Source organism: Pelmatolapia mariae, linkage group LG5, assembly GCF_036321145.2.
Source record: "Pelmatolapia mariae isolate MD_Pm_ZW linkage group LG5, Pm_UMD_F_2, whole genome shotgun sequence".
NCBI lineage: Eukaryota > Metazoa > Chordata > Actinopteri > Cichliformes > Cichlidae > Pelmatolapia > Pelmatolapia mariae.
In genome coordinates, this window is record NC_086231.1 from 27959642 (window position 1) to 27983444 (window position 23803).

Sequence of the window (23803 nt, forward strand, 5' to 3'; positions counted from 1 at the left end):
CTGTCCCTAGAGTGTACTTAGGTGCATACACGCACGTACACACAGAGGATCCCTTTGTCTCTCTTATTGGACTGTACACATTCAAACTCCTCTCACAGTCCAAGGCAGGTTTTTTGTGGTTGTTGTTTTCGGTTTTTTTGCTGCGTCACTCCAGGATGTGAGATGTGTGATCACTCCACTTACTACCTGTGTCATTACTACAGCTGTACAGCGTTTACATGCATGGTGTGGAGCCTGTGCAGAAGAGGAAAATAATTAACAGCCCCTTGAAGACTTAAAAAAGGCCAGGTGGAGTTAGCTAGCTCTGTTTTTAAATCACGGCACTACTTAACTGTTGGTTGGATAGAAATATAAGTTCGACTGGCTTTAGTGAAGTGTAGAAATTTCCATTTTACAAGTTTTACTTTGGGTTTTGATTCGTCAAATCGTAGCCAACTGGTCTGGAACATGTATACATATCAATCTCATCCCCTGACCTGTATTTAAAACAGTCCCGCTTGAGTTATTTTATGGAAGTAATTGCTGCCTCCTGCTCGCTGTGTGCTCAAAGCTCAGGGCATTGCAACATGTATCCATATCGCATGTCAGTGATACTTTGTTAGAACAGCACTAACTAGCAGCATGCCTGTGGTGAGTGTGTTTGTTTTTTCAATGTTCTTTCGTTCTCGCGGGCATGCACGTACTTGTTTTTAAGCGATCGATTGTTTTCGTATTTTTGTTTTCAGCTGCCCTTGCACGCGGACCTACTTTTTATGTCAGCAGATAGTCCAACAGGTCTGGCTTCTTCCCGCTCAGTGACTTTTTAGCGACTGTGGTTGAGCCCTTGGCACCGTAACCTACAGAAGCGTCCAACACCACCTGCCCGTCTGACATGATTAATGACTTTATCGACTTTCAGCATATTAAAATATGATCTGTCTGTTTGTTATCAGCGTGTCACCGCAGTCAGTTCCTCGTCATACTTTCGTGACACACAGCAGATGGAATGTGGGTGTGTCTCGATGTTTGTGTGAGAAGCGTATGCGCGCGCTCATGTGTCTTTGGAAAGTGAATCCGACTTGCAGCCCTGTTGCATTAGCAGGTAATAAATGTGGACTTAGACTGTGGGCTTTGCTGCGCCTGCATAACCCGTGTGTGTTTGTAAGAGAGAGAGAGAAAGTGGTCCATAGAGGTCTATAGTCGTTCTTCCCTTCGAATAAGGTTCCTACTGAATGCTTCACCATCTGACTTCCATCTGCTTCTTTTTTAAAAAGGTTCCTCCTCTCCTAACCTTTCCTCTCCTCCTATTTCTTAATTGGACCATCCAAAGTCAGCTACAGCTCTTAAGTGACTCACTGTTTCTTAAAATGACTATTTAAACATTTGGAAAGACCTTATGTTTGTTTTCACTTGTGCATAAATTGAATTTGACGTAGCATACGTGGTCTCATTTGAAATGGTACATTTGGTAAATTCCAAATCCACAGATTTAGGAGGTTTTGCCAAATGGATTTGGAATGGTCGTTGAGTATCGAGTGCTAACTGAGGATATGCTAGACTTCTCTGCCTCATGAATCATTTGCTCTTTGCTCATTTGCTCCACATCTGGTGGCAAGAATTGGGTAGGGGGGAGTTCAAGATTGCACCACCGTGTCTTGACTGAGTTACAATGTGAGTATTTATTATTTGTGTCTGGGATTTCAAAATGTAACTGTAAAAATCTTTGAGAGCATCCTTTACCGTCATTGTGATGATGGCAAACAGTGTCATCAAGACCACCCGGGCTTTTTTACTTTTTAATTTTTTTTTGTGAGACCATGAATTGTGTGTTTGAACACATTTTTAGCAAGGTGGCAAACCCGGTGTGTGTGTGTGTGTGTGTGTGTGTGTGTGTGTGTGTGTGTGTGTGTGTGTGTGTGTGTGTGTGTGTGAGTAATGTGGTAATAAAAACTGAATCTGGGTTTCCACAAGGCTCAACCAAGAGTGAATTATCAGCTCTAGTGGAGTGTGAACAATCAAATTTGCACAACTGGTAATATGCTTTTTGGTATCACAGATAATTAAACCAAGCTGTGCGATCCACTTAGGGAAAGATACACCAGATGTTAATTATCCACTTGCCACAGTTAAACACAAGTTGCGTTTAAATCGGTCCAGTCCCAGCCTTTATGGATGGAAATGATAGCGTGTGTTCCAGGTCACCACTTTAGTTTGGACTGGAACACCGTAATAAATGTTAAATTAGAGTAAGGTATGCATTAGGCAATAAATCCTCAGTGGATGTGCCTTTTTTTTCTCTCTCATATTGTAACATTCAGACCTTAATCTAACACGCTAACACAGTCTCATAAAAATAATAGCTGGATTTAGTCTGAGATTTTAGTATGTTTGAAATGGCTCCAATACTAGAGAGAAGTAAACAGCAAACCTTAGTAAATCATGTTTTTGTAATTCTTTTAAATATTTGCCACACAACATTTTGCACTTGGAAACGAAAGCTCCTTCATAAGGCAGCTGAAAAAATACTTTGTTTATGCCTTTCAGTCACGAAACTATGTCTCTTTTAACTCAGTTCAATTCAATTGTATTTATACACCGACAAATCACAACAACAGTTGCCCCACGTTGCTTTATATTGTAAGGTAAAGACCCAACAATAATATGAAGAAAAACCCCAAGAATCAAATGATCCTCCTTGAACAAGGACTTGGTGACCGTAGGAAAGAAAAACTCCCTTTTAACAGGATGAAACCTCCAGTAGAAAAAGGCTCACAGAAGGGAAGCTGCAACCAGTCTTTAGTAAACACAGTGTTTTATTAGTAAATCTGGCTCTAAAAGCATTTACACATCAGATGCGTATGTGAATATTTCATGCATTAAACACGTTCATACCAAATTTGCAGCATTTTTTTTCTGCTCAAGTTTAATTTTTCACATTTTTTTTAAATGCAAATAAACAGATGTGACCAATCAGGCCACTGCATTTGCCAACAAGTGTACATGTAGCTCAAAAAGGCCCGGTACTGAATATACAGATAGTAAAACAATACTGTTAAAACTAGAGATGGACCGATCGGATAATACGTATCGGTATCGGTCCGATACTGACCTAAATTACTGGATCGGATATCGGAGAGAAATAAAAAGTGTAATCCGATCCATTAAATATCAACAAAGCACCTCACTAAACTTGCAACATGGCATAACTCGGCCATAACCGTAGCACGTCAGAGCAGTGTGCATCACGTGATAGAGCGGCTGTGGCGTGCGAGACCTGTCGGCGGTCTGGTTGAGTATTTGGAGCCTCGCTACCAAACCGGCATTTCATCTCCAAGAAAGTTATCCCAGAGAGAAGTAAAGCAAGTGCGTAAGTTCATCTCTGAATGTTTGTAAAGCATTCCCACGTTAAGCTTAACAACTGATATATGGAGCGACTGCCTCTCTCTCTCCCTCCCTCTCCTGCTGCTACTTCAATCGTGAAACTGATTAATGATCAGCTGATCGGCTTTTCTGTCGCGAGTCCGTCTCTCTTCTTTGTTTCTGGCCCACTTCGCGCCAGAAAGAGGAAACCAGCGGCTGAACAACAGCAGCACGTTTAAGCTTGATAATCTGTTGTTAGAATGTATTTAATATTACTTTGTACACCAGGATCTTTTTCTAAGTAGCTGACGGCTGGTAACTGTGCAGGGGCGGATCTAGCAAAGTTTAACCACGGGGGCCGATAGGGCATGAACAGGGAAAAGGGGGGCACAAGGACATACTTTTCTTTCTTATTCTCATTTATAATGTCGAGCTTTTAATAATTAATTATCTGAATCTTACACCCAAAATTTGAATCTGATGTAAAATGTATAGAAGTCCATTACTGTATATAGTAACTATTAAGTCTAATATACCCTAGTAAGCTAGTACTTTTTCCTTTGGGAAGATACCATCTGTGCAGTCTGCACTTCTGTTGAAGAAAGATATTGAATCTATTTAATTATTCTTGAAAAATAATTGATTTCTGTGCATTTTTTTTCACCCTGCATCAAATTAAAGTTGATTACGTCGATTAAGCATCGTGAGGTGGGGGTGGTTCCCTTTTTTTATTTTTTTTATTTTTATTTTTTTATTTTTTTTTTGCTGGGAGTTTGCAACCCTATTAGTTAGGTTGCTTACTCTTTAAAATACCAGAATAGGGAGGATGGTGTAGGTTTAAGTTTATTAGATTGATCAGTATTGCTGAACTATGAAATATTTTGGGTGCAGTGTATTTTTTGCATACAGGTGTAACAGAATAGCTTTAGTGTTTGTTTGTTTTTTTAAACGTGAGTTTGAACTTATATAAAATGCAGCAAGATATTAAAAAAACAGTTTTATTGATTAAAAAACACTATATCGGATTCATATCAGTATTGGCCGATATCCAAATTTATGATATCGGTATCAGACATAAAAAAAGTGGTATCGTGCCATCTCTAGTTAAAACTCAGACACACAGCTAGACGTTGCTCTGGGTCAATCAGCTTTCTGACATTATTCCTATGCTTCCTCAGGTGTCCCAACTCTGCCAACAAGAGCTCAAACTGCCCCACTGACATCCTGAAATATGTACCGTCGCTTCAACTTCTGTATCAAACCAAGAAATACTCTCTGCTGTTGCCTTTTAATGAGAATTGAATGAAACCAGAATCTCGGTTTCTTGTTTAGAAACATTAGGACCAGCTCATCGTGGCTTGATATTGATTTTTCACAGTGAGGTTTTTGGACAAGTTCGTATCTGAAAATTTTTTTAAAACACGCTTTGTGTGGAAATGCCTTGATTGACTAAAATTGTAGGGAAAACCATGTAGCTTTTAAGGCCAACACTGCTAACATGCTACAGCTAGCGTACCTCCAAGTGGAGCTTTTGTGAATTTGTGTTGTGTGTAGAATTTATGAAACTTTGTCAACATAAATAGACTTTAGACAGTTTGATAGACAGATATTTGTTACTAAGTACTATCTTCCAAACAGTTTAAATCAAAGTACATCAAATTCACACACTAATCTCATTGGCTAGTGTATTTTGCTAAATGTCAGACGTATTAAGGCAAATTTTTAGATTTGAGTTTGGCCTCAAGTAAAGTTGATTTTGGAGTGCTAACCCACAGTAGCCCAGTGGTGTGTTTTTAAAGTAGGAAAGCATTCAACATTGAGGGCTGAGATACTTTTTTTTTTGGAAAGAAATCTTTTGGAAAAAATGAACCATGACTTTCATCGCTTGGTTTGGCCATCTATACATTTGTCTGCTTGTCTCAGTATCCATCTCACTTACTATTTCTCTCCTGCTAAATGCTCATCAGTATGCAGAGGCTGCAGTATGACCTATTAAAAGTCATTTGTCAAATTGCAGCCAACTGGCCTGCCTGCAATCAGGCTCAATGTGAATATATTTTGACATGTGTTTTTCCTGCCCTCCGCTGAGTGCCTAAGGACCTGTGACAGCCCGGAGCCTCTCTGAATACTAATAACGTTAGGACTAATACAGTTGGCAAGGACACACACACACACACGTACACACTCAAAAAACACGAGCACTGTCAGCAGAATGACACAGCAGACGCAATCTCCATATTTGCATTATATCGTACCTGACAGTCACAGCAAGTGGCACTGTCACTTTTGATCATTTGCGAAATACATCAGCGAGAAACCGGAACGCTGCTCTTCATACACACACGCGCACACATAAGCAAGAATATGGTTAAGCACGCCAATGTATTCATACAAAAAAAACAAAACTAAGGCATGCATATGCAGGATAACGGGTCTGAGTGAGGGCTCTGTTTGTTTGTCAGGCGTGGAGTCCTGTCCCTGGAGGATTGCTTGAATACACAGATGTTTTTGGAGTAGATACTGTTGGGCAGTGCAGCAAGAGCTGGAAATACATCATAAACTGGGAGGTTTATGGTGTGTTTTCTGGTTAAAATATTTAAATTATTTGCCTCTGCTCCTTAAGCATGTGTGTCCTTATTTTAATGTCGAGCGATAGTTCATGTTTGTAGACCTCAACAACGTGGTTACTGCGCTGGGTGTGTTCGTCTCCATGGTTATGATTCGGTTGTAGCCCGTGCAGCCATAGAAGTCTACTGATTGGCTCAAGCTGGGGTTGAGTGAGCTAGTAAAATGTTGGCAAGCAGAGAAAAACCCCAGTCTTTTTCAGTGGACATAAACAATACTAGTTCTCAGCCTTCAGGGAAGTATTTTATCCCACTTTAACAAACAGCTACTCATTTGTGACTTCCATGTCAAATAAAAAGCACAAGGAAACAAGATAGAAACGTCCTCTTTTTAATTAGCTCTTAAATTGAACCTTAATTGATGAGATAATGATGCGATTCTCCTCGCCTGTGTGGCCTGATAATCCTAACTTTCTTTTCCATTTAAAGGAATTCATTAAGTCATGTTTATTAGGATAATCACAATAGCCCTGGACCTTCCACACACATGCACACGTTAACTTGGCTTCACAGAGCTGAATAGCCTATGGTAGCTGAGGCATTATATGAGGCGGTGGGATGAGACAGAGTGAGCAGTTAGCACCATGGGGGAGTATGGAGTTTATGCAGCTTGGCTGCCTTCATCCTAGCCAGCCGTAGAATGACCCTGGATGCCTGCATGGCCTTGTGTTAGTCTAGCATGACATAGCTGAGGTCTAAATGTGCCCTCAACACTTGTGGCAGACGCGTCTGTAACTCAGAATATCAAAACCATGCTGTTTTTGCCCACTGGCAAACACTTTGGTAAAGTGTGCCTTGAAATTTAGCACCTGCAACCATTTAAAGGCAGCAGTGCACAGAACAGTACAATAAACAGTCATTTGTTCAATATCGAGAGTTAAGTGTAAGATATTTTCATGAGGGATTAATGGTAATTTTGTTTTTATGCTACTTTTACTATCCCTCCTTCACTTATAAAAGCCAGTTGGGCTTTTTTTTAATGTCTTTCCACCAGCACTGCAGAGGGCTAACGGTCCAAAAAAAAAAAAAAAAAAAAATCTGTAAAAAAAGTACTTCCCAACTTACACAATGATCCAACTGAATAATAACAGTCACACATTATCCCTGAAGAATAGTCATAGTCATGTTTTCCAAAGGATAGCAGTTGAATATTTTAGGCCCCTCTTTATCTGATTATAGTGTTGTTGGTGAAATTGTGACTTATAGAATATGTTAGGTTTCTCTCACCCTTTCTATAACATGGTGCAGGTTTCAACTCTTTAACCCTTGAAACTGTTTCTGAACCGGCGATTTCAGGCCTGCTTATAGAACAAAATGACTGGATGTGCTTGTTAGTGAGGGTTCCTCTCAAGAAAGACGTCAAACTGTGTCTGTATTGATTTATATCGAAGGGTCAAAACTCATCATTAAGGGTACAGAGGAGGTCATCAGACTTTATACGGGACAGAGTTTAAAACAGTTTGTCCCACTCAGCACTGGCTTGAACTTTCACTTAGTTTGTGAGTAACAGCGAGTCAGTCAGGTGTGACATGATGTGCATGTCTGTCTCCTCCCAACAATGGAAAATAAATTTCTCTTCTGGGTTTTTTTTTTTTTTTTTGCAAAGTCTTGCTTGTGTTTTTAGTTCTTCTCCATGGTCTAAGAAGCAGAAGGGAAAGCAGAAACACATGTTCAGTCCCCTTTGTTGTTTTCAGCTTCCCATTCTGTCTCTACCTATCTTCATTTCTTTTAGCTGCAAAATTTATTCCTTCTTTGATCTCCTTCTGACACTACAGCAACCTCAGGTTAAAGCATTACAGTAGAAGTGCAGAACCTCACATTAATGCTGTAGAAACAACTCTATAGCCGTTAGCTCATATGTCCTCCAGCCTGCGTTCTTGATTTTGTAACTCAAGCAGACATTCTTCTAAATGTCACATGGAGTCAGGTTGGTACGTCTTCCCAGTTCCTCGGTTTGCCTCAGTTTAATGAGAAATTGCTCAGCGATTTTAATCAGACCTCATGTGGTTTTTCAGATGTTTCATCTTTGCCGGGCAACACGCTCAAAAAAACGAGCACTCCTCTCCAGCTCAGTGTGCCAGGAGTGTCAAAGCGAGCCATAAATCACCGGTGGATCATTCTTTCCAGATCCTCTGCTGAAGCCATCTGTCTTTGTCTCGCTTGCTCTCTCTGTCTTTGCACTCACTGCAACCAAAGATTTTTTATTTTTTGGATGAAATTTTATAAATTAATATGTAGTAAAAAACAAAAAACCCTGTCAGTTGCATTTAAGGCTAAATCTAAACAAGTTTTTGATAATTAATGCTTTTTTCAGTTTGTAAACAGAAGTTACCGACGCTGTATCTGTGCTGCATCTATCTGTGCCTTATTTAAGGTGACGTTACAGTAGTGTTGCACTTATGTGCACAAGAATTCTAGTATAAAATATAAATCTAAAACCTGTCAGGATGTGTTTACTTAGGTTAACTCTCAGTTTACTTTGACTCACATCAGCACACTATGTTCCGCTTGCACTCAGCAGCAGTACCCATTACCCCTCCAACCTCCCCGTTCTCCTTTACTCCCACTTTCTCTCTCTGTCCGTCTCTTTTCCCAGCCTGGAATAGCAGAACTCATCAGGGTGGTAATAAAACACAGGTGCACTTTTATAACACTCCACTTTCTGGGGGCTGGATACCAGGCTTCCAATATGTCCAAAAAAAATTTTTTTAGATAATCTTAGAGGAGTGAGAGAATTTGCTTCTGTCTGCACAGATAGACCAGATGGGTGAAGATTTCTGCCCTTGCACATACCAGGCCCATTTATCAAGAAAAAGTCAAACGCCGCCTGCAGTATTTTCTGCTTTAATGCTTGAATAATAACTACACTAACGCAGCATTACATTTAAAGCTAAGGGTCTAGGTGAGTTCAGGTGTAGCTGCAGTACCTGTGTGGGTGGGACAGTGTTATGGGGATTACTTACATTTTTACTCCACTGCGTGTAAAATATTTGTATCAGTAACAGCTCTAACCTGTCATGGATGTCTGGTTTTATTCAGTAGGTGTTTCTTTAAGTTTGAATCTGTACCCCTCCCATCTCCACCCTCCACCATCTCCCCCTTCGTAATGCTATCTCATGTTTTTTATTTGTCATACTTGCATTAGGTCTTTTATCAGCTCATCTCAGAAACTCAATTTCCTCCACTTAGTTGAATTTGCACTCAATTTGACAGCTTTATGTCTTTACTTTGTTTTGTTTTTTTCTTTTTTCAAAAGGCTTTAATAAAACTCTGGGCATCTATGAAGATCTTTAAACGTCTTATATTCAACTCTTAAAAAGCAGATGCCCTTTAATTGAATCTACTTCAGAATGAGTGTTTATATGAGGTCAGTGCATTTGGACTAAGCTCATTAGGTGGCGTAAACACACTTGGTGCATTGTCTTTGTGCTTTGGCTGACTCAGTTTTTACCAATGTGCTAACGTGGTCTGATGGAACATGTTGGAGGGGGCGGTTCGGATGGATGAACGATCCTGTTGTATGTGTGATCAAAGACTGATGACACAACTCACTGTCACTTTATTTATTTCTTCCTTTGCTTTTGTTTTTTCCTGTCTTGCCTGTCTTCGTCCACTGCAGGATGACAGGATATGTGCGCGTGTGTGTTTTCTGTATTTGTTTGCTCAGTACACAAATGGAGAACGTATACTCGTTCCTATGTCTGTGTGTGTATGAGAGAGAGAGAATGTGTGTGTGGTCTGACTGTGTGTCATTTGCACCTCGCCTTGGCACTGCCATCGATTTCTTTCCACTGTAACTTCCTGCCTGAGCCGATTTAGTCTTTCCAGCAGCAACACACACACTCCCACCATCCCCTCATCCCTCTATTCCTCTCTCCAACTTTGCTCCTTCTATACATCCATCCATCCGTCTGTCAGGACTGCCAGACCACAGCCCGTCTCATTCATTAATCATCAGCACTGAGAAGGAACAAGGGAGCAGTCAGACGAGTTAGAGGAAATAGAGAAAGGTGGCAGGAATGACAAGTGTAAGAGATTAGAGGTTAAAGATGAAACCTGAACCTCCAGAAAATGAAAAACTAATGCTGACATAATGACGATGATTAACACTCTGCCTTCTTTCTTTTTTTCAGATCCCATTCTCTCTGGTTCAGTTTCCACTTTGGGAATATTTAAAGGTATGCATCTATCTCTTATTTTATTCCCTTTTGCATCTTTATTGCTAATCTATTTTATCAGAGTAGCATCATTTCCAGTGAAAATTATGTCGAGGATAAATCCACTGTACAGTCAAAACTCTGACACATTTACAGCACGCTCACCCTCTGCATTCTCCTGTATCATTGTGGCAGGCCAAAATGAGACTTTACACCCCGGTTTAATGGCTTGTCACGACTGTCATCAAACCAGCCTTTCGATTTATCACGAGCTCTGAGAATAGCCTTGTTGCTCTTCCTCTAGCTTTTTCTTGCTTCCTCTCGTCCTTAATGTCTTTTTCTGCCCCATGTCTCTGCTCTCCCCTTGCGTTTCACAGCGTGGCCCCGAACACATAAAAAGCCATTTCTCTCTGAAAAGATGGCGCTTTGTTGGAGTGACATCATGTCTCAAGGGCGCGAGAGGCGGCCAGTCAAACATTCCATCAATGTTGGGAGCTAACGGCCGAGCGAAGGCGAACAATACGCCGCACAGCTGTGTGTGTGTATGCGTTTCTGTGTGTCTGTGCATTTGCGGGAGTTAGATTTTGTCGTTCACAAGTGTCTCTTTGTCCCTCAGTCAAAGGCCTCCTCTCTCCAGGCCATCTGGACACATCCGTTGGTGGAGAAATGAACTGCTGGAATCTGGACCTCTCCTCTCCTCTCGAGCCGTTTTTGAGTTATAATGGCACACTAGCCAAGAAAACAGATGAAAATAAAAACCCAAAAAACAATTGCTTACAGGCAAGCAAGTTTGTACTGCTGTTTCTTTAGTGACCACAGGGATGTTCAAGAGGATTTCTCCAACAAAAATAATGTGATATACTTTGAAAAAATGCTAAACCGAAGGAATTTGAGACAGTGCATGTGTGTGGCATGGTTTCCCATCTGCTCCACGGCATAGTAATGTGCTGCGTTATGGCTTTTTTTTCCTTTTTAATTTCACACGGAGGCAGCACAGCTGTCAGAGAGAAGGGGGAAAAACAGAGCCAAATGAAGAAAACCCACGACCCAGTGCTGTTGTCTCGTCGTAAAATGGCCAAGCATCTAAATATCTGGATATCACAGAGGCAGCATTTTGCAGACAGAAGTAGTCAGGGAGTAAATCATGAGGGAATCGGTCACTACACTGAGATTTAAGGCTTCTCCACGCCAGATTTCAATATCCATGTGAATAATTCTCACGGTTCTTTCACACATTAATTTCACAATATTGTGGTTTTCACGCTGTTGTTTTCCCAACAGCATCTGCAGAATAAAGTGCACAGTTTGCTCCATCTGTTCTGACCTCAAAAATAACATTAGCAAAACAGGAGGGTGTAACACTTTTAGGTTATGATTGAACATCAACTTAGACCCACAAAAAATCCCGGGAATTTGGAGTCAAAGGCATGATGGGAGCTCAAAACGAGCCAGTGAGATATAGCACTGTGTAAAAAAATCTCTCCTCCTTACTAATATTTTGCTTCCAAGGAGCTACGCTTTCTTCTATGTTCTTTAAAGTGTCTTGAGCAATAGTTCTCCATTCCTTGAGTTTCAAGGGATGAACCAGTGTTGTCTACATATAACAGATAACTTAGCAAAGAACCAGTCTATAAAAATACCAAAAATAACAGTTTCACAGCCAAAAAAATAATAATTTTTGCTCCAACAAGAAGGCTCCAAAAGAGCTGTTAGCTGAAAGCTTAATATATGTCAGCGTGGTGTAAAACGTGTCCTTAAGAAAATTCAGTTGATCCATTTACTGAAATCAGATGATCATCAGATATGTGGACAGAGGAGGTCAGGAGAAAGCTACAACAGTGAGTCTCTACAGCTGTCTATAAAGCTTGGTGGAGGTTGTGTCATGGTTTGGGACTACAATCATCTAGTTGAGCGGTCCCCAACCTTTTTTGAGCCACGGACTGGTTTAATGGCAGGCAATATTTTCATGGACCGGCCTTTAAGGTGTCGCAGATAAATACAGTGGTCCCTCATTTATCGCGGGTGTTACTTTCTAAAAATAACCTGCGATAGGTGAAATCCGCGAAGTAGCCAGCTTTAATTTTTACAGTTATTGTAGATGTTTTAAGGCTGTAAAACCCGTCACTACACACTTTAGACACTTTTCTCAAAAAGGCATGAACATTTTCACACTTTTCTCTCATTTAAACGCTCTCAAAGTTCAAACCTTCGTAGAAAAATAAGTCCAGTATTATAGAATCAAAGGCACCCGCAGTCGCCTTAGGGTGCCTTAGACTTATGTAAATTTGACAAGCTGAAGCATTCTGTACTGTAAAGGAGACACGGCACGAGATTGGCTGTAGACCATTGTCAATCAATCAGAACACAGAACACAATGCGCTGTAAGAAAAAAGAAAAAAGCACACAAAATTGCACCAAAAAAAAGTTATAGCGAGGGACCACTGTACAACAAAATAAAATGAACAAGACAAAAACTGTGGTATTTTGTAAATATAATAATAAACGCAAATTCACTGTGTAATTGTGTAACTTTATTAGCAGCGACTCACGGACCGGCCCTGGGGTTGGTGGTGGAACAAAATGCATATAACATCCAAAAAAGAGCTTTAAATGTCCTTCAGCCTTGATGAACTATTCCTGAAGGCTACTTAAGGAAATTAGAGGAAAGCTGTGTTGAAGATTAAAGGTGGTCCTATTGACTTTCAAGCTTGTTACACTATATACTGTGTTTCCATGTCCACACCTATTTACCATTTTCCTAGTAAAATATATTGTTTTTTAAAGAGGGATGGCTCAAGACTTTTGCACAGCACTGCATCTTTACTAAAGGCAGTTTCCCAGGGCAGAAATTCTAACATACACGTGATATACACAGACCCACCGCCTTCTTTCCTGTGGGAAGGCAACCCAGGTGCAAAGGCTGATCCTGACACAAGGGTTCAGAGGTCAAAAAGTTTGTTTTCCCAGGTTTACTCCTTATTATTTATTCATGAAATGGGCAGTAAGGGAGGGGAAGAGTTGGAATAGGAGAGAAACAGAGGAATCCCCCAGCGTGAGGCTTTTGATGTGGAAAACAAAATCTCCTTTTTAATCTGCCCTCTAATGAAATACACATGACATATCCTGAGCTCATCCACGGTCTCTGCCTTTGCTTCTTCCTTCTATCTTTCTCTTTGTGTTTACTTGTTTGTGTATGCACACACACACAGTCTTTGTGCACACGTGTAAGAGAAAAAGAGTAGAATGAGTTAACATGAAACAGATTCAACTTGCGAAGGAGTGAATAGACAAAGAAAATATTAGTAATCACTCCATGCTGTTGCTCAATTGCTCTCACTGAGAAGTAATCATTACTTGCAGCACCCGAGGCAGCCCAGCTGTCCACATGCATTTTATAGCAGGCTAACCTTGCAGAGTTGGGCTCCTCGCCCCTTTGCCAAAACTGGTGAGGGCAGAAAAAGAGATATCCTCCCTTCCCATCCTGACTTTAATCTTAAAACAGAAACATCAGGTGGTTTCACTCAGTAGCCACTCTTAACTGTGAGAGTTTTTATACACAGTAAGTACTTAGAAAATACACTTGTCTATATAATATAAACAATATATTCTATTGATACAATTCTGGGCTGTTTTTTGTCGGTGTAGTTGGGTCTGTAAAATTGCAACGCTAAAATAATTTTCAAATCTTTTAGGATATTTCAGGGAAAGAATAAATACAGCTCCAATCACAAAAAAATCTAGTTTAATTACATGAACTGTTAGGTTGCATGCAAAAGTTTCCTCAGTGCTGAGTAAATATTAAAAAAAACATAAAGTTAATTTCTTTGGTATTTCTTTGGTATTTGCCTACAACAAAAAAAGAGAAGTTTAGGGACTGTCATGGTCAGTTTTTTTAACATCTGCTTTAGAAAAAAACCTGAGGCTTTTTTTGGCTGGTGAGTCACTCAGTTCTTTTTGGGGGGATTTTCATCCATTCTTACTGTATGAGATACTTGTGGGTTTTAATTTAATTCAATTTTTTAAATGTTTATGTTGGATATTGTGAAGTTCATGCAAGCTTTTGTGTTTAGTATCATATAGCGTTGCTAAGGCTGTTGTTGGTTATGAGTTAGCCACACCTTAATAACAAGCTAGTTAAGGTGTTGTTTTTTTATTTTGTTTTGTTTTGTTTTGGGGGGGTATTTTGCATTTGTTTCACATTCACTATATGTGGAGACGTAACAGTCACCAAAATTTGTATCCTTGACCGACTTCGAAATTTGAAAAAGAACCGCAGGCTAGTACCTTGGACAGTTTTACCAACAACATCAACATTTTGCCTACCAATATTCAACAGAATATTTATATAAAGAAAGCTTTAATGAGTATATTGGCCATAAAATAAATAATAATTATAAAGTCATTCGTCTGAGATGAACACTTGTAGAGATTTAAAGCTATTTAGCAAACATAGTGTTCTAGCAGGCTAATGTGTAGTATGTTAGCTTAAACATTTGCTAATTAGCGCTAAATGCTAAGTACAGCTTGAGACTGTAACCTGTAGCACCTTTAACTGTACTTAGTATTTAGTGCTAATTAGAGGATTTAGAATCCTCCCCACTATGTGTTAGTATGTTAGTAATACCTTTGTAAGCGGTTTGATTTTAAATAAAAAATTTAGAAATGCAAAGACAATAGTGAAACACTTCTAACCATCTTTTCATTAAGAATAAATCTGCTACTATGATGTTCCATGAAATATGTAAAGAAGCATTTAAGTAGAAGTTTACTGACACAGCTGCTTGGCCAGTACATTGATTTTGAGCTCCTGGTGTAAAACTACTAAAGAATCAGTATATCCTAATATAATTTAATAATTATACTGAATATCTGAGTATGAGATGACCTGTTGTACTAAGTATATTCTCTTGCCTCCCTCTTATCCCACACCACTTCTTGGGAAACAAGTAGCATGACATCACTGGGGAGAAAAGGCAACACAAAAATAGCCGGACAGCTCATTTCCCAGCTGTGGGCTCTAAACCCCAGACCAGACCAAGGTTCACAATATGTTTTCAATGTGTCTGATAGCCCCACTAACTGCAGTCTTTTCTCTCTCTCTCTCTCTCTTTTTTTTTCTCTTTGTTTCTCTCCCTCTTCCCCCATTTTCTTTCTCTTTCATCATCCTCCTCTATCTACAACCCTCTCTCTTGACATTTCTTCTCTTTCTCCCAGACTCTGTGGTCGTCGAGGCAAGGTCACACGCTCTACTCTTGGCAGTCAGCAGTGTGCGGAGCTGTTGCAGGTGCAGGGGATTATATGCTGTGCTGGGAAAGCGGCAGAGAGGGAGGAGGGGAGGGAAAGGGTTTGGGATGGATGGATGGACGGACAGATGGATGTTAGATAGGTGAATAGATGGGCAGGAGGGCAGCACAAGTTTACCCAAAACCACATTATTGCAAGGTTTCTCAAGTGTGAGCTCTGCAGACAAATCCCATTCTCTCCTCCACCCAGGATTTGCTAAAGACGACTAAGGAGAAAATGAATTCCAGTATTTTTCTTACACACAGATGGCATTAAACTGGCAGTCCTCTGTGCATTGATCCTGGATTGTTTCCACAACAGAAAAGTCACATTATCACAGTTGTCGGCTCATTCAGCCAGTGACTATTATTCCACTGCAGACTTTATGGTTCTGTCTTGATCTGGGTGAGTGGGATATACAGACAACCAGAGGAAAGGACGGGAAGCATGAGATGGAGCCGTTTCTGGCCACGCGCCCCTGCAGCGCTGTGACATCCTGGGCACTGGAGCCTAAGCTGCTTTAAGAAAGGGAGAGAGAGATTAGACAGTTTATTAGAACAAAATTCACAATGAGAATATTTTTTTTAATAAATGAGGTACTGATGCACCTTCTTTATCCCAGATCTGGGAAATTCTTTTGTTTTTTTTACAAAGATTTTACAAAATTAAACTAAACAAAACATTTTCAGGAGGTAATACATTTTACTGCATGTTGTTTTTGTACTAGTTGTAATTAAATGTAGGGTTTCAATTCAATTGGAGAATAAATGGAACTGTGAAACACGACAGGCTTATACTAAATAGAGTTTGTAAAACTGATTCTCAGTTATCATTTTAAAGAGTTCTGTTTGTTTGTTTGTTTATTATTTGTATTTATTATAGTGACTTTCCGTACTTGGAGTTTCAGTGTAACCAGAGAGAGAAATTTCGACCCGGGGCCATATAGCGGCAGCGCTGTCCTTTATGGAAGAAAATCTGCAGCACCATCTGTCTTTCCACCCAGTCTTGCATTTTTTGTGATAAAAAAATCAAAACCTGAATGTAAAGACATATTTCAGCAAAAGAACAATTCTGTAGTCCAGTCTGTGGAGCATTTATTGGACTTTTACAGCTTTCAGTCCATAACTCTTAAAATGCTACAGCATGCCAGACAGGACAGGAAGATGGAGGTTAGGTGATCTGGGGGGGGTGATGCTGAGATTGAAGTGTGGCTGATTTAGAGAAAACACACAACACAGCACCCTGAGGAATTAGGACGTGGCCTTTAGCCATCCCCCATCTGGGCTGTGGTCTCAGTGAAAGGAAGATTGTAGATAGAGATGCTTCAAAAGAAATAAGTGTGACAGTGGGTGTCATTTTAAAGAGGAAACCCCGTTTGGATTTATTGAAGGATTTCTGCACGAGCTGGCTTGAACCTCTCGTGCACCTAGTAATTGTGAATGATGTCAAATTGCTTCACCTAATTCCTTGTTTCGTTAGTTCCTCATGAAATAATACAAAATCAGTGGCTCAAGACTGCACTGTTCACTATATGCAAATAGTATTTGAGTATTTAAGCAGTCAGGCGGCCTGGTCATTGGTTTGAGAATATGTATTTGTAGAGAGAACAATGTGGGATGAAGGGGCGGGGGGGGCAGGGTGCTGTGGGTCCAGGGTAGGAGTCAAGTTCAAGTCCCTACGTGACCAAGCTGCTGTCCAAGAGGGATCCTCAAGTTTCAGTCACTTCCCCTAACATTGCGCTTCACACTCACTCTCTCTCACTCATACATAATCTGCTTGACGCTGGAAATGCTCACACAGGCGTGTTTAATCATCCCAGATATCTCTATGAGTATCCTGCGTTGATTTATGGCAGCTTTCAGCCTGTGTAGACACCATCATATCAGTCACCTTCATCACCTTCACGTCCCCCACTTACCAAGTTTAGATTATTTAATTGAGCGCTAGACATGTGAGATTATTTATTGGGATAATCGTAGTAAAGCATGCCACAGTAAGACAGCTGTACTGTTTTATTCTTGAACTTATCCCCCTCCCACAGCAGAGAACAAAAGCCATCTATTATAATTAGCTATTAACTATAAACCCTAACGCGGTTTTCCTGCAGCTCCACCTCACTTACAGTCACATTGCTCCTCAGTGGCCCATATAGATATGTTTACCAAGAACAGTTGCTATGTTTGTGTCAGGGCGACACACACGTAACACACACTTTCTCAGTTATACACACTCTTCCGCTCACTGGAGACTGCTCTGGATTTTGCTGCCTATCCAGCTTCCAACTTGGAGTGTTGGGAGGGAATTTGGGGTGGAACTTCTCTATAAAGCTCACAGGAGTGAGTGTGTGTTTTAGAGGGTCTGCGTGGCTTTTTTTGCATGCATGTGCATATAATCAGGTGTGTGTGTGTGTTTATAGCTCAGGGGAAGACGTAGGCTGGACGAAGCTGTAGAAAAGGGGGAGCTGGGAATAGAAGTGCGTCTCTGGTTTTTGTGGTCTAATGACAGGGGAAGGTCTGGGACTTGGAATATTATGATTTTATGAACTTAATGGAGTTGAGGGCCAATAGTTCTTGTGTTTATTGCTGAATTAATACATTACTGTAACTGTGGTTAAGTAATTGGTCTCTTTTATGGGTTTATTTTTAATATTTAAAGTCTGTTCTGAGAGCATAGAGTAAGGGCCTCTTATGTTTGCACTTTGCTGAACGTGTTTGTGTGTCTTTCTGTAGGTGCAGTAGCCGCGTTTGTTACCACTCCTCTTGACGTGGCAAAGACCAGGATCATGCTCGCAAAGGTATACACACTTTAAACACGGCCACACAGCACAACGCCTCCTCTGGCAGCGAATTCTTAAACACTGCTGTCAGGTGATGCATCGCAGGCGGGGAGCTGAGCGACCCCCGCAGTGGTCGTGAGCACGTTTTGACAGTGTCAGCATGCAGGACCGGAGCAGGCCGAGGTAGCGCCGGGACATTAGTGACACCTATGTGCACATATATCACCTCACCTGGAATATGGACCATTTCGGGAAGACGCTGTTTGTGTGAATGGTTAGTGTTAAGAGTGTGGACATGTTACTACTTCAGGAGAATTTCCATCCTGTGGCTGCTTGTCACTGAGAGGTGAAGCAGAGGCCCATTGTCCCTCCGGTTAACTCTCCTACTATGTCCGTCTTCTAAGGCGACCCCCCCCCCCCCAAAAAAAAAAAAAAATCCTTGTGTTCTGCGAATCCTCCTCTTCCTCCCTCTCCTAGCCACCTTTTTTCTCTTCTGGCTCGCTCTAACTGTATGTCTGGCTTCCCTCACTTTGTCCTGTGTGTGTGTGTGTGTTTGTGTGTATAAAGGGTAGTGAGTTCAGAGTAACCTCAATCGGCCCCCCACAGACACACACACACACACGTGCACACTTACACTGTCCTTGGAGAAGACACAGTGTTCCATTCCCACCCCGTCCTAACTAATGAGACACTGGAATTAACATAAGACTCCGACAGTCTTGATCTCTGGTGAGAAGCCGTTGGCTGTAGGTGGAACACTGTGTTACAAAAGCTTCCTGTAAACATTATCTGAAACACAGCTGCTGTAATTTAACCACCAGCAGAGGACTTGGCCTGCATCGAGTTTCAGTTATAACTTTATAAGGCCAAGTCTTTGATTCACTAAAGGCGCCACAGGTGAGCTTAGAAAAGGAGAGTGAAATGAGAATGTGCTGCTATGCCGTGTAAAGCGCTTCTACTTTCTGTTTAAAGTCTGTCCACATCCACTTTACTACAAGGAGGACTAAATACACGTGTGCATCTCAGACTTTCATTTTTTGTAATTTAACTCAAAAAATGTAAGCTTTCATATATGTTATATTCATGACATGTAAAATGAAATAACTTCGAGCCTTTTTTGTTTTAAATTTTAGCATGATGGCTTGCAGTTCATGACAATCAGAAACTCAATATCTCAGAAATGAGTGATTATTAATCTCCAGCTCTCTTATACAGTGTGTCTTTTGTCTTGTCTTTCTCCTTTCACGCTCAACTGGTTGTGGCGGATGGCCGCCCCTCCCTGAAGCTGCTTCTGCTGGAGGGTTTCTTCCTGTTGAAAGGGAGTTTTTCCTTCCCACTGTCGCCAAGTGCTTGCTCACAGGGGCTAATCTGATCCTTAGGGTTTTTTCTGTATTATTTTAGAGTCCTTACCTTACAATATAAAGCACCTGGAGGTAACTGTTGTTGTAATTTGGTGCTGTAGAATTAATATTAAATTGAAGTGAAAAGTCTGCATGAATCACTGAACTTCAGACACCTTGGATTCTGTGCCTCTGCATGCTTCCTCCAGACTCCAGGACCTTTGTTTTTCAGTAAAGTAAAAATGTGGTTTGATCTGAAAATAAGACTTTGGGCCGCTGAGCAGCAGTGGTTGTTGTAGCTTGTGCTGGTTCCTGCCACACTTTCCCCTTCCAGTCCACTTGCTTTTTATTCTTCAGCACAGCACTCTGCTAACATCCTACACATGGAGGGTGTCAGTGATCATCATCATCATCATCTGGACAATGGTTAGGTCAGCAGGCTTTCCAATCGTGGCGGCGTGCACTGAACTACCTTTGAGTATAAATACTGTTGAATTGTAATTTAGTCAAACTTTAAATAAAACATTCTAATAATTTGAGATACTGGATTTTCAGTTTTCATGAACATCAATCGCTAAGCTAAGCTGCAGATTTTTTTCTCCAGTAACCTCAAATCATTATGTTTAGGAGTTAGGAGAAAGTGATAATAATGCCAATAAATGTCTATTTATGATTAACCTTTTAAAGCTGTGATATTTAGTTTATATTCTCCAACCTGGAAACAACAAATCTTTGGCATTTTTTTAAATTACTGGAAAAAAAACAAACAGAAAAACATCATATTTAATGGCTGTGATGTATTTCCTCTCAGCCAAATTAGCAACCAGTGGTCCTGACAATTCTTAAAGTGGTGCTGAAAATGAAATTGTAAACTATTTTTTGTGAAAACTATAAGTAAATTAGCTCTAAATTATTTCCTGTGACATCAGAATTTATACTGTCCCGATCAAAAGTTCAAGACCACTGGAAAACTGCAAAAAGCTATATTTTGCATGGTTGCTCCCAAGTACAGCTTCAACATGCAACAAGAAGAAATGGGAGTGAGATACAATTTTTTTTAACATGCAGTTTATTGAAAACAACACTTAAACTGAAACAAGCTGTTTTACAGCTGATCACAAGTTTAGGACCACATGCATTTAAAAGGCCAAATCTGTGCAAAAATGTGGATTCATTGTCATTTTCTGTCAGGTAGTCACACTGTCATGACGTTCTGATGGCAAAGGCAAAAAAACGTTTCCTTTTTGAACGTGGTTGGGTTGAACTGCATAAGCAGGGTCTCTCGCAGCGCGCCATCACTGCTGAGGTGGGACGCAGTAAGACAGTTATTTGGAATTTCTTAAATGATCCTGGGGGTTATGGAACGAAGAAGTCAAGTGGAAGAGCATCCCTCATGACTAAGGGCCTTCGTCTGTGTGGTGATTGGGGGGGGTTGGTCCTAAACTTTTGATCAGCTGTAAAACAACCTGTTCCAGTTTAAGCATTGTTTTCAAAAAAATGTTTTGTTTCACTCCCATTTTTTTCTTGTTGCATGTTGATGCTCTACCTGGAACCTTGTTAAGATCCAACTATGCAAAATATGATTTTTTTTGCCATTTTTCAAGTGATCTTAAACTTTTGATCGGGATTGTATTTCCGCCAGAGGTGCTATACTTACGGAGGGATCGCATTTTTAGGGGCTCAGGTTTGGTGTCGTTCGGTTGGCTCCTTTAGCGTGTGGGTGACAAGTCCAGGCAGGAGCGTTGAAGAAAGACAGACAGAGCGGGGCTCGTGTTGACTGTGGACGCTTTAGATCCGGGCTATTGGGGGGAAACTGGGTGTTGGAACTTGTCACATCAGTTTTCTTCCCACAGGACACAGAATGAAAGACTGGCGTTGTACAGTATGCAGCCTAGCGCAGCCGAGACCCAGGCGGGCCGACGTCCAGGGCGCAGCTGGAGGAGCAAAGCCCCTCCAGGACAGGATTGCTTGCAGTGGCAGCGTGCCTGTTGTGCCACAGAGCTGCCTCATACCTCCTATGCTGCTACCGCACAACACTGGTCTTCTTAGAGTTGGGGATTTCTGCCTGTTCATCACAGTGCTGCCATCAGTGTCATGTTTGCTAATATCCACTGAAACCAACTGTGGCAAAGACAGAAGTCAGCGCAACACTTTATAGAGCAGCCGTTACTGTTCAGACATTTCACAGGAAGCATAGTGGATGTAAGAAACCCAGAAAAACACATCAAGAAGCACTTTTAAATCTTATATTTGGACAACAAAAAAAACACGAATCGGGAGAAGAAGCTCATAAACTGAGATGCATAAAGATATTTTTGTATGTCAGCATAAGTTAGACAGGGACTGTGTGTGTGTGTGTGTGTGTGTGTGTGTGTGTGTGTGTGTGTGTGTGTGTGTGTGTGTGTGTGTGTGTGTGTGTTTTGGACACCCTGTTCCTCCATTCCCTCGTTCCACCATTCCACAGCAGTAAAGGAAAAGAAAACTTGTCAGGCCAGAAGAGGAGGGGGCGGGGGTGGATTCATTTCTCAGCCACCTGTCTCCAACAGAAACACAAGAAATAGGGGTGTTTTTCCCATTTCCGTGAAGAAAAGAAGCATGAATCCTACTCGAGATTTACAGCGGATGCTGCAGACTGTTTCCTACATGTTCAACAAGCTGCAGCATGGATCACTGTGCGCACACCAACACACAAACTCCTCAAGCCTGTGCTCAGCTCCCTCCTGCTTATTTGAATCTCGCAACTGCCTCTTCCATTTTTATCTTCCTTCCTTTTGAACTGAAGCCACCCACCATCACTTAACCCAATGTGGCCTTATCGTGCCGCTCTCATACCCCCTTGACGCTCCACGCTGATGGATTCAAAACTCTCTGGCCAGCTAATCCGTTTAGTATAAATAAAACGACCGGACTGGCAGGAGGAGAGGGAGACAAGGAGAACTTGTTGAGTGTGTTTTTTTGGGTGGGCAGCTGGTTGGGTGTGTTTCTGAGCGGGTGCCGGAGGTGACACCTGCGCTGACACAGCTGTCCATGAGCAGAAAGAGGGGGGGGGAAGGGGAGGCTGAAGGAAGCTGGGCTAAGAAAGACTAAACAGGGTGTCTGTCTGAGGAGCAGGAAGCACGGGAGACAATTTATCAGTCATCGCACCTCTATTTGTGCTCTCCAGGTCCCTCTTTCTGTCTCACTCACTCTCCCTCTCTCTCTCTCTGCAGGCCGGCTCAACCACAGCGAGCGGCAACATCCCACTGGTGCTCTACGATGTGTGGAGGAGTAGGGGCATTGCAGGGTGAGTGTGTGTTCGTGTGTGTGTGTGTATCTTGATTTTGGTGAAACATTCAAAGACCCTTGTGATTGTTTAAAACCAAACAGCCTCTTTACACAAACCATTTTATCCCAGACCACTTTAGAAAGCTCGTATTTTACATGATTTGATTTAACCCGGCTCCCGATCCCTCGCGTAATCAAGTTTGATAGAGCGGTTCCTCCAGGGAGCGTGAATTTACAGCCACGGCTGAAAAATGAGATGTATAAAAGCTTTTCCTGCCGACTTGCTGCAGCGCCTTATTGATTAAGGTGTTACGAGGGGCCAAGTGAAAGGGTTTATTTAAGTGTTTTGATGTGTTTATGATGCGCACTGGACAAAAGGCCAGGTCTAATGGGGTCCACAGAGGGCCGCCAGCACTAAAACAAACCCTCAGTCCCGGTGAGTAATAGGCCTGCTTGTGTACAGGCTCCCATCGTTTAGTTGGGATGCACCCCGGCGTAATGCTCGCAGCAGATTTGGTTTGGGGCTGGGCCAAACGCTAGTAGGATGTTGCTCTCCACCCTCTCTGACTCGCGAACACACGCACGCACAGGCAAATTTTGTGTTTGTTTTTAGCAGACACAGTCCTGGAATCCAATCAGAGTCAAGGGTGATTCCCTAAAAACCTCTTTCAAACATTGGTAACAGTCTGGGCATCATTTTTAATAAAGATCACGTCTGAGACTTCATTAAATCTCAGTGAGCTGATAGTTGGCAGGCCCCCGTGGAAAAACCCTAACTACAAGTCCCACTGTCCCTGCTGCAGCACAGGAGAACTGTTTAAAGCCTCCAACTCTGCAGCACATGGAAATCTTTTTTTTGTCTCCCTCTTCTTCTCCTTCTACTCATTGTATCATCATCCTGGGCTCAGCTGTGTCTTAGCTGCACCCGGAGAACAAGGACCATAAGCTTAAAATGACAAACACTTTTTTTTTTCTCCTTCATGATGCGATGTAACCAGAGAAGGTGAAGAACGAGAACAA

At 41.4% G+C, this 23803-nt stretch overlaps 1 protein-coding gene across 2 annotated transcripts in view; it reads left to right on the forward strand.

Annotated features, from left to right (window-relative positions):
* The window catches only part of slc25a26 (solute carrier family 25 member 26), a 57009-nt gene that overhangs the window by 28558 nt on the left and 4648 nt on the right, over window positions 1–23803 (forward strand). The window contains exons 6-9 of one of the 2 annotated variants that reach the window (XM_063474597.1): window positions 10097–10141; window positions 15335–15404; window positions 18133–18197; window positions 22729–22802. In XM_063474597.1, coding sequence (XP_063330667.1) covers window positions 10097–10141; window positions 15335–15404; window positions 18133–18197; window positions 22729–22802 — 254 coding nt within the window. The remainder of the gene's footprint in view (window positions 1–10096; window positions 10142–15334; window positions 15405–18132; window positions 18198–22728; window positions 22803–23803) is intronic. The other variant, XM_063474598.1, reaches the window with a different exon arrangement.